This window comes from Mustela erminea, chromosome 14 (genome assembly GCF_009829155.1).
Source record: "Mustela erminea isolate mMusErm1 chromosome 14, mMusErm1.Pri, whole genome shotgun sequence".
In the NCBI taxonomy this organism is placed as follows: Eukaryota; Metazoa; Chordata; class Mammalia; order Carnivora; family Mustelidae; genus Mustela; species Mustela erminea.
Window position 1 is genome coordinate 59,487,440 of NC_045627.1, and position 16,233 is coordinate 59,503,672.

General features: G+C 40.6%; 1 protein-coding gene across 6 annotated transcripts in view; it reads left to right on the plus strand.

Moving 5' to 3' along the window:
* The window catches only part of PLCE1 (phospholipase C epsilon 1), a 325,782-nt gene that overhangs the window by 277,239 nt on the left and 32,310 nt on the right, over positions 1-16,233 (plus strand). For all 6 annotated transcript variants that reach the window (XM_032313903.1, XM_032313905.1, XM_032313904.1 and 3 more), the window contains 4 exons: positions 4,765-4,894; positions 8,825-8,946; positions 9,876-9,993; positions 14,354-14,485. In XM_032313903.1, coding sequence (XP_032169794.1) covers positions 4,765-4,894; positions 8,825-8,946; positions 9,876-9,993; positions 14,354-14,485 — 502 coding nt within the window. The remainder of the gene's footprint in view (positions 1-4,764; positions 4,895-8,824; positions 8,947-9,875; positions 9,994-14,353; positions 14,486-16,233) is intronic.

The following is a 16,233-nucleotide window of genomic DNA, read 5'->3' on the forward strand; positions in this document are numbered from 1 at the left end:
TGGCTGCTCAGACTCTCTGCTTTCCATTAACAATGTTTGGGATATTCTTGAATTTGTGGATATTCAGGGATATCTTCTCCATCTTAAGATGTGATTTCCAGAACAAGTCAATACTCCAGTTAGGGTCTGACAGCACAAGGAGGAGAGTGAAGCCATCGCCTCTCTTAACTTGGACTTGTACAGCAGTTAAGGCAGCTTAGGACTATCCTGGCTTTGAAAACTCTTCAGTGCACACTGGTCTCCTGCGATGTTTGTGCAAAACAAAGAGAGTTCAGTTATTTTCACATGGACTGCTCTTTGGCTAGTCTCCCCATGTCTTCAGGGTTATGGTTGATTTTCATCTTTCATGGGCAGGAGCCTCACATTTATCTCGGTTACATTGGCTCTTCTTGGTTTCGGTATGTCATTGCAGCCTAAAGAGTTCTTAGTGATTTTTGACTTCTGATATCCAATGCATTTATTAGCGGTTTTTTCAAATGGTGCCCTGATCCTTAAGGCTGCCCTTGAGTCAGATGAACAGGCAGAGAGCCCGCCTGTGGTCCTTCTTACAGATCCTTCCTGGAGTTTTTGTGACCATCCCTCCTGCCTAGTGCTCACCTCTCCTGCAGCCCACATTTCTCTAGCATCTGCCTTAGCTTCTTTATTTATAGTAGAAAACCAAGGCCCAACCATTTGTGTGACTTTCTCAAAGCCACCCAGCTCAGAGTAGCAGAGCTAGGGTTCAGATTCATGTCTTCAGAAGACTCTTGCAAACGTAATGTAGAAGTCGGAATACAGGGGGGCCTGGGTGGCTCAGTCGGTTAAGCATCCAATTCTTGTTTTCAGCTCAGGTCATGATCTTAGGGTCCTGAGATCTCAGGATCATGAGATGATGAGATCATGAGCTCTAGAGAGCTAGATCATGAGATCTAGCCATGCATCGGATTCCATGCTTAGCGTAGGGTCTGCTTATCCCTCTCCCTCTGCTCCTTCCCCCACTAACACAGAGGCATGCTCTCTCTCTCTCAAATAAATAAAATCTTTTTTTTTAAAGTCAGAATACATTGATAATCACTGGAACACTATTAAAAACATAGATTCTTGGGTCCCAGGCTTCCCAACTAAATCAGAATTTCTACAAGGAAACCTGGGTAATCTGTTTATTTAAAAATAATTCTTATCAACCTAGAAGTTTTGAAACACTTCTTATCTGTTATTTCCCACAAAGTGAGTTACCTTACTCAAAAAGTCTAAAGAGTTTAGTGTTCTAGAGATGTGTTCTTAGTAAACCCATGCTAACTCTTGCTAATCACCTCTTTATTTTCTGTGTTCACACACCAACCAGTTAATAACCAATTCTGAGGTTTTGTCAGCTGTCACCTTGACACTCCCCCTTCTATAATTTCCACAATTTAGCTCTTCTTCCTTTTGTAAAAATGGGACAGTATAATCCCACTTGTAGTTTTTTAAGACTACTTCCAGCTTCCCATGATCTCCCAGGGAGTACCGACAGTGACACCTGCAATGTCTTTCAGTCACCTGGCAGGTGGTGGGTCTAGACCTGTTGATCTGAGCTCCCATGAGGCTGGATGAATGAGTGCCCACAGCTCCAGTATGTTCAGAACCAATCCCTGACTTTCCTGGGTCATTGCCATACCAGAAACTCACCCTCAGCTATGGTGGACTGACTTAGAGCCTGAGGGATTTCTGGAGCCTTCCATGTGCATCAGACTCATGCTGAGGTTCTTACTGAGTCTCCCTAACTACACATCAGATCTTAGTTTTCTGACCTTAGTCTCTAGCACTCCAATCCTGTAGACTCAAACAATGCACATTAGATGATAGGGACTCTGCAAAGGGCCAGTGGAATAGAGAAGAGTAAGACATGGCCCCTGTTAGACCCATCTGAGCCAGTCCCCTCATATGAACTCTATATCCAACCCCTTGACCTATGTCTGAATTGCTTTTATTCAAGGGCCAGGGTCTTGTATTTTCTGCCTCAGAGTAAGTAGGATATTGCAAAGAATAAGGATGTCAGCTCCTGGTTATCCTTTTGTCCATTTCTCCATATTTCTGTGCTGGTAAAAGTGTTTGGGAGTTTAAGGGACCTTGGCACACTGCTTTCTGATATTGTCAATCCCCAGATCTTTGCATCTTTGCAGCGGATCTACTTGACTCTTTGCATCATCATTCCCAGCCCTTGGTTCTACCTTGAACGCTGGCTGCAGCAAGTTCCTTCTCTTACCCATGACAAATAGACTTGCTTCTGTGGCTCCCTTGTGCCTAGAGCAGATTTCTCAACATTTCAAAGAACACTCATCCTATTGAGAGACACTGAGAAGAGGTGGTGGGGTTGGGGGTGGGGTGGAATCCTTGGTCAAAAAGCGTGGGAAATGCTGTAGTGGAGCGCTTTGAAGAATCACAGTGCCCTTTAGCATATGAAATAAAGGCTTTGTGAAACCCAGTAGCAGGACTGTTCCAGTTTGTTTAAGCACTGTTCCCAGCCTTCCATTGTGTCTTGTGGTAACTGTAATACAGCTCAGTTTTCACCTACCAGCTATTAACACCCATGGAGCTCATGTTCCATAAAACCCACTTTGAGAAATCCCAGCCTAGACAGTGTTCCATTGTCTCCAGTGGACTGTATTGTAAAATATTTTATGTAGATATAGACACAGACTAAATTGTATCTTCCTATGTATACATTTCTATTATGAAAGTAATATAAACACATCTCAGAAAATTTAGGGAAGAGAGGATCACTTTATTTTTAAACATCCATAATTCCAATGCCAAATAAAACCTGTATTACTGGGGTTCTTAACTTTGGTAATATATCTACAAAGAGAACTCAAGGATCTATGAGTATAGATAGAAAAAAAGTTACATCTCCATTTTCACTAACCTCTAGCTAAAATTTAGCACTTCCTCTGGTAATAAATGTAGGGAACAAACCGCAGTAACCCTGGCAGTACTTGGTCTTCATCAGCAGTAGAAATTATAGTTTTTTCTTTTTTTTTTTTTTTTAGATTTTATTTATTTATTTGACAGAGAGAGATCACAAGTAGGCAGAGAGGCGGGCAGAGAGAGGGGTGGGGAAAGCAGGCTCCCCACGGAGCAGAGAGCCCGATGCCAGGCTGGATCCCAGGATCCTGAGATCATGACCCAAGCTGAAGGCAGAGGCTTAACCCACTGAGCCACCCAAGGCGCCCTATAGTTTTTTCTATTACATCACAGTTGTTGCTAATATCTCCAAGAATTACCTATGCTTATCACTACTTCAAAAATGTTATTTGACCTACACTTATACATTTTTGTCTGTGTTAGTAAAGAAATACATATTCTTATAACACCATATTTTTTTTAATATTTGATGACTGTATTCAACATTTTTTTGGTAATCTTTTGTATTTTGTTTTATGCACTTAAAATGACTGGGCGCCTGGTTGGCCCAGTTGGTTTAACATCCAGCTCTTGATCTCAGCTCAGATCTTCATCTCAGGGTCATGGGTTCAAGCCCCATATTGGGGTCCATGTTGGGTGTGGAGCTTAGTTAAAAATATAAAATTAAATTAAATTAAAATAACATTCTGAGAAGGAATCCTGCCTCACCAGACTGATTAAGGGGTTTGTGCACAACAATAGGTCAATAATCCCTGCTGTATTATGCATGTCATTGTATACCATTATAATCATTGTAGATAGACACAGACCAAATGATATAGAATTGTATATATATTTACATAGATATACTGTATTCATATATATTCAGATGTATAATTATAAACACACAATTCTGCATCCTTTGTTCAGTAAATATATATCACAATTTTTTTTTCAAGCAGATACACCATAGTTTACTGACCCCATTCTTCTATTATTGGATTTTAGCTCCGTTTCTTGTTTTTAATTTGTGCAAGTAACTTTTCCTATATTTCTGCTTATTTCCTGTGCTGAGTTCCCAGACCTATATTAACCTTGTGTCCTGTGATATCACCTGACAGTAATTCTAGTCTAATGTAAAGGCACATGATCTCCCTCGAAGCACACATCAAGTTTCCAGATGTTTCTAAACCTGGTTTGTTAATCTGATTGATGGTTCAGATAAAGTCTTTTGAAAAACTTTATTTAAACAATTCTTCATTCAGTCTCATTGTCCATGGGGCCTCTAACCTTTTACTCTAAGTCAAAGGCCTTAAAAAAAAACAGTTTCTAGGGGCGCCTGGGTGGCTCAGTGGTTTGGGCTGCTGCCTTCGGCTCGGGTCATGATCTCAGGGTCCTGGGATCGAGCCCCGCATCGGGTTCTCTGCTCCGCAGGAAGCCTGCTTCCCTCTTTCTCTCTCTCTCTCTCTGCCTGCCTCTCTGCCTACTTGTGATCTCTGTCTGTCAAATAAATAAATAAAATCTTTAAAAAAAAAAAAAACAGTTTCTAAACAGAGACTTACTTTTCCACAGTGATGGGCTGATTCATTTCATCACTGGGGAGTGATGGTGGTTCTCCCAAGCACCAGCCTTTGTCCTGAAGAGTTTGGCCCAGGGAACCCAGGTGCCTGGGAACAACACATAGATTCTGTGATTGTCGTTAAAAGCTCCTGGATTTCTCTTATAGGGATGTCAACATTTGCCCAAGTAGAGAGACTGAACTTTAGGTGAATCTAGATTTTTGTTTTTTGTCTCAAATGAATCAATAGGGTAAGCCTCTTTTTATGACTATGGCAAGCATCACCTTGAAAGCTACAAATGAACTTGAGTAGCTTAGCATCATTAATTACTCATATCTTACAGGCTCATCAGTTAGCATCCATGCAAGCTCAGGCTTATAATGGGGGGAATGCCAACCCCCCACCTGCTAATAACGAGGAAGAGGAGGATGAAGAGGATGAATATGATTATGACTATGAATCTCTGTCTGATGGTAAGAGAAATACAACCCCAGGCTGTGTGCAGGGGAGTGATGGGATGATGTTCTGTTGTAGTTTTTTTGTGTTCTTTTTCTTTCCCCCCAAAAATGAGTCTGACACTCCACAGGCTAACAGCGCAGATTGTTGTAATCATTGTCCAAGAGTTCCTGAATCCCACTGCTTGGTGAGGACAAGCAAGGATGGGGATTCTGTTATCCTCTACAGCCAACATTCAAGGAAAGAAGAGGAGGGTGTGGGAAGCAGCACAGGAGTCATTCCTGACTGGGTTTCTGGAGGAAAAGGAGGAATTGCAGCAGAGATCCCATTCTCACCCTTCAGTCCCTGCGGTAGCAAATGTTCTCGCAGGAATAGTGGCTGCTCGCTAGTTGCACTCCTCAACACCTGCAGGGGGCAGCACCACAGTTCTGTGCTCTCTGCTCCTCTCTCTCATGGTCTTCACTCCTGTTCTGTAAGGAGTATAGAAAAAAGAAACAAAAAACAGCATTTCACTTTCTCCTCTCCCTGGTTCTCGCATCACTAAACCAACAAGATATTTCCGTCTGGTTTCACCAAACAGACAAAATATGGCTGATGGCTAGTGGCACAATATAAATATCACATGAATGAAGTTACTTACAGATTATAGGTGAAGAGTTCCTCTTCCATGAGAATTAGATTTCATGTGTGTCTCACTAAATTGGTTATAGATTGCAAAATGTTTTCTAGGTACCATTGCTGATGGTAAACAGTTTCATTTCAGCAACTTTTGAAAAGCAATGTAATGAAAAATGGCTAGAGTTTCTATTTATATAAATAACATTGCATGTGTAGAATAAATTCCATCTGTCAGATCATTGTTTTGCTAATATGTAGCTATGCCCAGACCAGCAGTCATTTACCATTGACATTAAGACAGCCATGCTACCCTCCTCCAAATACCTGCTTCTCATGCTCCAGGACTGCCTGCCCCCTAGTTCTGTCGTGTTCCTTGACATTCCATCAGGGTCACGAGGTACAACCCAGTCTCCTTTTGCCTCCCAGATACGATCCTAGTCTATGTCCATTTAATGTTTGTCCTCAGTAATAGCTGGTTTCTTCATACTATCCACTAAAAGCCCAATTTACTTGACCTGAAATCCCATCAGATCATGTGGGGGGCGCATACTCTAATGGGAAGGTAAAAAGAGGGGGGAAATGAAAAGGAATCAAGATAATTTATTGAATCCTATTCCTGAAAAGTTGTGGGAATATAAATATTCTTACATTGATTTATTCTTCCCCATGGAACTCTATTATGATTATGGTGTCCCAGAAGAACAAATTTATTCAAATAAGAAACAAAAACCACATACGCTTCAGAAATCAATCATCCAGATGTCATTTGCCCCTGTGAGAAGTTAGTTCCTTGGAAGTTATATTCACTCTCTATCATAAATTACTCCTATGTTTTTTCTGTACTTTTGAGAACAGAAAGAAGGGACTTTTCTTAATTATTAGTATTAATATTATATGAAAGTTTTTGATATGCAAGTAACAAAATGATCAGGTATTTATTTATTTCAGTTAGGAGAGTAAAATTTAAGCCATACCCCACTGAATACCTAAGATAGTTGCATGTTTGCTTAAAGCCTGACTGCGCTGGGATGGGGGACACATGGAAGTGGAGCCTCACTAATTCCTGCTTCAATAAACTATGAGACGATGGGTCAATGTCCTATCTCCACTCTAGGCCTCATGACCCTCAGCTGTGTAATGAAAAGCTTCTGTTTGGTGTTGGCTGGTGTTCTCCCTTCTTCTAGCACTAACACCTAAGGTCTGTGACAGCTGAAGGCCACTGCCTGCCACCACATGGATAGTTCCCACTTCATTGACAGATTCCTCCGCCTGGCTGATTCCCAAAAAGGCTTTGTGGCTTTCCCATGTCTAGTGTAAGCTGGTCGTGTTGAGGCTTCCTTGTGCTTCTGCTAAATGTCCTGTCAGCCTTTCAATCTTGGTTGTGGTTTGTGTAGTGCCTCGCTCACCTCCGGGCAGTTCCTCTACCAGCTTCACATCCTCTAGCTAAGATGAGATGGGAATGGAAACCTGCCTGCTATGGATAGAACCATTTGGAGCTTCCTAGGGGGACCTCAGAGGTTTCTCAGCTTCTTGTAATGATGCGTCCCTCTGAGAAGGAAATGGAGAAATTAGGACCACTCCTCTCAGAGAAAGAAACGTGCTCTCAAAATTCTGCATACAGTTGCAGGAGTGTGGCTGGCCTTCTGAGGCCCTCGTAGACATCCCAAGGGAAGAGCTCATCTGTAGAATCTGGGTGGCCTAGTTTATCTCTGGAACAGCTCTGGTCCTCGGTGTTCATGTCTATAAAATGAGAGAATTAGTCTAAAACCTCTTTGGGCAGTAAAAATGTGATGATTCCTAACCACAAAGTTAATTCCAGAGGATCTAAAGGAAGTTGCAATGAGGCCCACGTGTTTCAGGAATTCCTTCTCTGCCTTTTGGCCAGTTAGTCCTTCATGAGTGTCTAGTTAATTAAGTTCTGTTAACTATATATAGATTAATTTTCTTCCAACCTTGCTGTTTATCTTGACTAGCTTTGAACAAGCATCAGAGTACAGATTTGAACTTGTGACTTAATACAGACATTCTGTGACAGTGACTGCATGATTCTAGCAAATTAATCCATGTCTGTCCATGTGATATAATGCATTAGTGGGAATGTTATGACAGTCAGTCACTGAAAATAGGTAATGTGAATGTGGCCGTGTGATTAACACTAAAAATGTTTCCATTTCTTTTATTGCTAGCCCTTGCATCCCTAACAGTCAGAATATTAAATCAATAGAGGATTTCTTGTTTCATTTCTCTTATAATCTAAGCTATTGTTATTTATGCTTTGCTTCATACCTTAGTTTAATATATCTGGCTTTTTGTCTTACTTTTCCTTACTTTTATCCCCTTTCTGGTTCTGTTTTTCCATAGCAGATGTCCTTACTGCTTCTCCTGCTCCTAACAGTCAGGAAGGTAAAGCCATTTGAATGGGACATTTTAACTGCATGAATGTCGGCATTCTGTGTCCAGTTTTTTAGGCCTTATTAGCATGATGAAATCGTGTTACTTACATGAGTAAAAGTGTAATAAAATGATTGATCTCATTTATTTCCTGGCAGCCTGCATGGCCCTTACTTGATATGAGGATATTTTGGCCTAAGCATATATATGGTCTGATAAAATAGTGAAACTTGAGTGAGAAGTGAGAGCATTCTTATTTTTCATTTTAAAAGAGCATAACTGTAATGTACATTTAACACCTTTAAAGTCATTTTGAATAGAAATACCAAAACAAGAGCAACGTTTATCTGTCATGCTTTAGCTATTATTAGATATATGTTAATTTCTATCCTTGAGGTTTTTGCTTAATAAACTCCCAAACAATTATGAAAAGTTTACTTTCCAGTTAAGTAGAATTGTGAAAACTGCATTGCAAATAACAGTATCTCTTTTCCCCAGGTCTTGACATTTCTAAAGGTAAAAGAAGCTAATAGCTTCATTTTAAAGTGAGAGTGATTAACTCCTGTATGCACCATCTAGAAGTACTTCTACTACTAAGTTATCCCCAGACTTGGGTGCTGAGGCTTCTGACGCGAGGGTATCTAATGTAAGGTTTGCATGGTCCTAATGATCTGTACAGACATGAGCCTTCTCATTTAGATTATGTCTGTAGGGTACCAAAACTACTTTGAATGAGTCCATTCAAAATAAATATATCATTGACCAAATTTAACAGATTTTTAAAATAACACCCCAAGCCATAATTTTGGTAACATGTAGCCAGAGCCTCAGTCTTAACCGATAAGCACGAGTGTCTGGATATCCTTGAATGATGTAGACATAGCTTGTAGGTGACGCATTGGGTTCTCATTTGCTGAAGCCTGCCCACTTATTTTCAGACAACATTCTAGAAGACAGACCTGAAAATAAATCATGTAATGACAAGCTTCAGTTTGAGTATAATGAAGAAATCCCCAAGAGGATAAAGAAAGCAGATAACTCTGCCTGCAACAAAGGAAAGGTGGGTGAATGGTTTCTATTCAGTTACTCTTGGGCCATGGCACTCCTGTCAGTTGCGGGTGAAATTTCACTCCCTCCCTGTCCCTTTCCTTCATATTTCCCCCTCGCTTTCTCTTAGATGCCAAAGCCCACATGGTGATGCTATGGGACACACACCTGTCATTTGTAGAAGGTTAGTCACTGGTTCATCCAACCAGTGGCTGCAGAAGCATACAGTGTGGCAGGCACTACGGTGGCAGGCATGGAAGGTGGTTTAGTGATGGAGACGAATACGTAAACAGAGGTTGTAGCTGAATACAAAGGCCAGTGACTACACAGTGTTTTTGGAGCATCATGGGGATGATGTCAGAAAAGAAGATTTGGCCAAGCAGACAAAAACAGGGCATTTAGGCCAAGAGGACAGCCTGCTGCATGCAAGGAATTTCTAGAATTTTTAAAGTGTTTGGGATGACCAAGCCAATAAACAGGACCCAAACTGTTAAGTGTTCATGGAGGAATGATACAGAGAAAGGAAATCTAAATGAGATACCCAGATCCTGCCTTCAAGTACCTCACACCCTGTAGACTCTGAGCAGATCTGCAGACACAGTTGCAGTGACACTGTTGGAGAGCCAGATAATAAAGCCAAAAATCTAAGCCCTAGAGATGCATACTCAATCATGTCTCATTCAACAAACATGCACTGACTGTTCCACATTTAAGACACTGGACTGTGCCCCAAGGGAAGATGAAGAATGAGTTAGGCTCATTGCTGGCTATCAGAAAGTTCTGACTCTGGGAAAGGTGTTGGGACTTTTGTGTGTAGATGGATACAGAGCGATGTGAAACACACTGAAGACATGAGAAAGGAACAGATAAAGATCTTCGGGGCTTCAGAGGTGGGTGGGCATTCACTTCCTGTGTAAACTGCTATCATTTTTCCCTTGATAGGTTTATGACATGGAATTGGGAGAAGAATTTTATCTTCCTCAGAATAAAAAGGAAAGCAGACAGATTGCACCAGAGCTTTCTGACCTTGTCATCTATTGCCAAGCTGTAAAATTTCCAGGTAAGGGTGGGCAGTATCATCTACAACATGTAAAGAGACCAAAAGATAAAAATGTGCTGTTTATTTAATTGGACATTGCAAATGCTTTCAAAATAACCAAATTGTGTGACTGAAGTTACTGTTATACCACCTCCTAAATATTTATTAATATTATTATTATTACTAATTAGCTTTGATGTTCATGAGGAAAAATACCATAAAATGTTTGTTTTCTAGATACCATATCATTTCATAATAGCTAATAATAATGATAATAATAATATTCATAACATCTAATAGCTTAAATTTAGTAAGCCCTTCAGTAGCAGGCTTTGTGAGAAGTAGTTGACCTATACAGTGTTACTGACTTCCTGATAATGCTGTGAGGTAGATGGGTTTATCCCCATTTTTAAATAAAATGAAATCTGAGAGAGACACATTGGTCCAAGGTTTCACAATGTATCAGCTAAGACGCTTTTGTTTGAAAGTGGTAGAGAAATTGACTTAAGCAAAAGGGAAATGTGCTGGCTCATGTATTGAAACATGAAGGGATATACAAGTTTCAGGTACAGCTTGATCCAGGGCTTCTCCTTCCCCATTTCTCCCTCTGCCTCCTCTGGATTGGGCCTGTTGCCTTGTGGTAGCAAGGTGGCTGCCGCAAGCTAACACCATGTTTCCAGATCAGCTTCCATCTTACAGCCTTTTCCAGAAATTTCAGCACCCATCTGATTGTTTTCCGTTAAGTCCTTTGCCCATTCCTGAATCAGTGCCTGTGACCCAGGGAATGGAGAGCTCCGACAACCTAGGGCCTATGGCACATTCCCCATCTCTGAGCTGGGTAGTGAGGCTCCACCCAAACCACAGGGCCAAGGGTGGGATTTCAGTGGGAGTGTAAGTTTCCCCAACTTGCTATTTCTAGAAGTACAGCAAACTTCATGATTCATCATTCATGAACCATTCATGAACCATTCCTCCCCCGAAAAACATGCATTTCAGTTAATACGAGGCAGAACTGTGATCCTGAAGCTTGTCTATTTCCAAAGCCCTGCTCTTAATCCTTGCACAACTCTGTCCCTCTTGTTGAGGGCTGATCTAAGTGCACTCACCCAATTGCATCCCACAAATGGGGCAGCAGGGGCTACAGGGCAAATAGGAGAGTCCATAAATATATGGAAGTCAGAAAAATTCATCTCCTTAGACTCTGAAAAAGGATACCCTTGTGCAAAATTTCTAAGGACAGGAGAGCAGCTGGAATCAGGAGATTCATCTAAATGTTGGGAAATGGGGTTTTTAACTTAGTCTGGAGCGAGTGGGTTAACAATTCGGGCCTGCATGGGAATGCAGATCCTGGCCTCCAGGGGCCTCCTATAGAGGCCCCACTTCTCACACTCTACTCTGCACACAGGACAAAGGGATTAGGCTAAAAATTAGGTAATAGTGGTCTTTTCACACACATGGAAAAAAATCACAGATAGAACGTCCTCAGTTTCAAGTTTTCTCCCCCAAACTCTTTTTAAACTTTTGGCAGCTTCTGCTGCTTATCTGATAGCAAATGCCGTTGAGGAAGATATGAATTAATAAGTAGCAATCAGAGTTTTCAAAGAAATGTAAGAACCTAGCTATTTAGGTTTAGTTTCACAGAGTGTGACTTTCTGTCATGTAAGTACGATATGATCATATTTGCAGCTGGGGAAACCATACGCATGTGGGATAAAATCCTCTTCCTGCCAAGGAGCCTTGTGGCCTGCCTGTCCTTTATGATGGAACACGTGTGAGGACCACTGCCTTCACAAATCAAGAATCACTCACATGCTTACATTCGAGAATCACTGTCTCTCTTGTTCTTTATCAATTCAGTGGCCACCACACCCAAGCCATTCCACGGGCTTTGTCTTTTCTTCTCAAGCACAGATTAAAGAGCACAAATTCCCAAAGATACTTGAAGTCACTGTGAAAGAAAGTTTCTGTACCAATAGAGAATTGTGGGAGAGCCAAAAGGTCACTGGGTCCAGCTTCTGACTCAAGGCACAGGCTAAGGGTTATTTGGCTTATGTTTAAAATTCCAAGAATGCTGGTTGTTTTTAAAGTTTTTATATAGCACATGTTCTTTATAGGTATACTACATTTAATTTTGTTTTGGGGTTTTTGTTTTTTTGTTTGTTTGTTTTTTGTGATTGAGGTTTCTTACCTTTTTTTCTCCCCAAGTTTATTTCCTTTCAAAATTAACTAAACCATGCTACCAGAATCATTGTCCTAAGAGATTCTAAATATTTATGGTTATTATGCTTTGTTTCGTTGCTCATTGGAAAAACACCATAAAATGTTTATTTCACTACACTATCCACTTTAATTTTGCTACATTACCAATTTCAATGCATCTCCCCTTTACCTTTGCAAGTCCCTTCCAAGGAGCCACATGCAAAAAAAAACTTCAGAGCAGTGAGGCACCACGAAGATCATGTGGTATGACCTTCCCCAGAAGTAAAATTAATTTCCTCACGACCATGAACCTGCTTCAGTGGCAGAACTCAACTCCTCAGTGACCTTGACAGGACAGTTACATAACTTCTCTGCACTTCCAATTCCTTATCTGAAAAAAAAAAAAAAAAAAAAAGACATAGTATGTCCTAACTTGCAGGATGGTGATAAAAATTAGCAGCAAAGGGCACCTGGGTGGCTCAGTGGGTTAAAGCCTCTGCCTTGGGCTCAGGTCATGATCCCAGAGTCCTGGGATCGAGCCCTCATGGGGCTCTCTGCTCAGCAGGGAGCCTGCTTCCCCCCTCTCTGCCTGCCTCTCTGCCTACTTGTGATCTCTGTCTGTCAAATAAATAAATAATATTTTAAAAAATTAGCAGCAAAGTATATGATGTGATTAGCACACTATCTAAAGAAGAATTGGCTCTCTGGTGGTTGTTGTCATTGGTAAATGGGCCAACAAGGCAGAAAAAGGCTCTTTGTTGCTCTTTCAGTTACTTCTCTGGGCCTCCCCAGATTCATTCCCTTTTCTTGACCACCCAGCCCTTGTTTTCTTTCTTTCTTACCCCAAGGGAATGACCGGGTTCTTCACAAAAGGGCCCACATGCCCTTTGACGCATGCCAGGATGTGTGCAAAAACACCAGAATGTCAAATAAATAAATAAATAATCTTTAAAAAAAATATATAACGCCAGAATGAACAGGCCCCTTCCTCTAGCCCCTTGGAAGAAAACCTGCTGTTAGATCTTTATGCACAGGGCAAAATTCACACAAATTTTTAAAAATAAAGCATGAGAACCTCCTAGTCCAAGTGTGTGCATCTTTGTGGTTACAGATACTTAAGAGGAAAAAAAAAATTAGAAGCTCCCCAGCTGCTATGAACTGAGCACTTTCTCTGAGCAAGACACTCTACAGAGTGTGTGTCTGCACATGAGCTCATTCAGCCCTAACCACGACCCTTTTACAGGTGAGGAGAGAGTGATGCTGAGAGGCTAAGTCATTTATGTGAGGTGACACCACTAGGAACAGGGTGTGAACCCCAGGGTCTGTGCTCTTTTTAAGCACCGCCTTAGCCTGTCTTTGCTGATGTTCTTGGAAGGTGTATTTTCATCTCAAAGAGGAACTTCTGACCACTGCTTCAGCTGAAGGAGTGACTTTCTAGTGTTATAGTTGTACACGCTGAAGGGTTTGGAGGCAACTCTGGCTTTGTGGGTGCTTTTAAAGGACTCTCCCTGCACTGGAGCCAGGTCCGCCTTCATTTCCTCATTCAGCAAAATGCTATGAAGTTCCTGCTGACCCCCGGGCTCTGTGCCAGGCAGGAAGGGTCAGGATCAGGAGTAAGCAAGAGAAGCCATGAACCATCAGGATCATCACCACAGCATTTCCCACCGATCCCTCAGGCTAACCTTGTGAGCAAGTACCAGTCATCACACCCATTTCATGGATAAGGAAACTGAGGAACAGAGAAGGGAGGCGTTAAGCCAACCTGCCACTAGCAGTAACTGAACCAGACAGTGTGACGCTGAAGCTCAGGCTTTGACTCATTCTTTCATCGCTCTGAGTTGAGTCATTAGGTTCTGATAAATACTGACCAGGGAACTTTCTTTTCCTACACGTTTTCAAAATCTTTCTGGTGTACAATCAAATGGGTGTGTGTACGTGTGTGTGTGTGTGTGTGTGTGTGTGATTTTGTGATAATCTTGCCACATTTGCCTCCAGAGACAGAGAAGCTTTGCTACCATGCCTGCAATGCTATTATTAACTACACTAAAAATGCTAGTAGGTCTTCTGTCCCGGGGCTGCAAGGGAGTAGTAGGACTTCAAAATAAACAGTAACGGGGATGGAAAATGTTGAGTTCCCTTGCTTGTAGTTTTTGGCTTATTTATTTTCATTTTATGGAAACAGGCCTGTCAACTCTAAATGCATCTGGCTCTAGCAGAGGAAAAGAAAGGAAAAGCAGGAAGTCCATTTTTGGCAACAATCCGGGCAGAATGAGCCCTGGGGAGACAGCATCGTTTAACAAAGCATCTGGAAAAAGTAAAGTCACCTTCTTCCAATATTTTGGCCCAATTCTGCATGCTGGATGATTCCAATGCTTGACCGTCTAAGCACTTCCCTTGAACTTTAATTTCTTTTTTTATGTTCATGAATGTTGTGTTATCTAAGTGTGATACCAATATATTTTAAATTACAAATTTACACTCTTAACTTCCTAAAAAATAACATTTCACTGAAGACATACTAATAGTGTTTGCCTCAAAAGTAAAAATTGGAGCCACCTTGGAACATTCTAGTTGTTCTTGGAACTCTTCATCCTTATAACTCTTCATCCTTATAACTTCAGAAGATATATCCATTTTATTTCTAATTACTTTTTATTATAAAAGTAATAAATTCCCATAGTTAAAAACCCAAACTTTTCAGAGTATTATTAAAATTCCTTTCCACTCTCCATGTCCCAGTTCTATTCCCCAGAGGTAACCACTGTTAAGTTTATTGTGTTTTGTTCAAGAAAAATAAATTCTTTTTAAGATAATCCAAATGGGATATAACTGAACATACTTGGATAACATTTTTTTTTCTTGAGGTCAAATTTGTATATAACATTATATTAGTTTCATGTGTACAACATAGTAATTTGATCTTTGTATGCACTGCAAAGTGATTCCCACAATAAATCTAGTCAGTTACCATCCATCACCATACATTTAACCCCCTTCACCCACCCTTCAATAACCCCCTTCAATAACCACCGATCTGCTCTCTGTATCCAGGAGATTTGCTTGGTTGTCTGTGTTTGTTTTGTTTTTTATATTTCACATATGAGTGAAATCATGTGGTACTTGTCTTTCCCTGACTTATTTCACTTAACATTATATCCTCAAAATCCATCCATGTTGTTACAAATGGTGGGATCTCCTTCATTTTTATGGCTGAGTAGTATTTGCTGTGTGTATGTATACCATGTCTTCCTTATCCATTCATCCTTCACTGGACACTTAGGTTGTTTCCATATTTTGGCTGTTGTGAATAATGCTACAGTGAACTTTGGGGTGTGTGTATCTTTTGGAATTGATGTTTTTATTTTTTTCAGATAACTATATCAGAATTGGTTTAGCTGGATCATATAGGAGTTCTATCTTTAATTTTTTGAGGAAATTCCCTACTGTTTTCCATAGTGGCTGCACCAGTTTGCATTCCCACCAACAGTGTGTGGAGTTTCCCTTTTCTCTACATCCTCTCCCACACTCGTTATTTCCTGTCTTTTTGATAATAGCCATTCTACCAGGTGATATCTCATTGTGGTTTGGGTTTCCCTTTCCTTGGTGATTATTGATGTTCATATTCCCAGGTGCCTATTGGCCCTCTGTGTGTCTTCTTTGCAAAAATGTCTGCTTAAATCCTCTGTCCATTTTTTAAACAAATGGATTTTTTTTTTTTTGCTCCTGAGTTATTTGAGTTCTTTATACACTTCAGCTATTAACCCCTTATCAGATATATGATTTGCAAATACTTTTTTCCCATTCAGTAGATTCACTGTGCAGAAGCATTTCAGTCTGATCTAGTCCCACTTGTTTATTTTTCCTTTTGTTGCCTTTAATTTTGGAGTCAGATCCAAAAATTCAATACCAAGATTGATGTAAGGAAGCTTATTGCCTTTGTCTTCTTCTAAGAGTTGTGTGGTTTCAGGTCTTACATTCAAGTCTTTAAACAATTTCAATTTAATGTTTTGTGTATGGTGTAAGATAATGGTCTAGTTTCATCCTTTTTGCATGTAGATATCC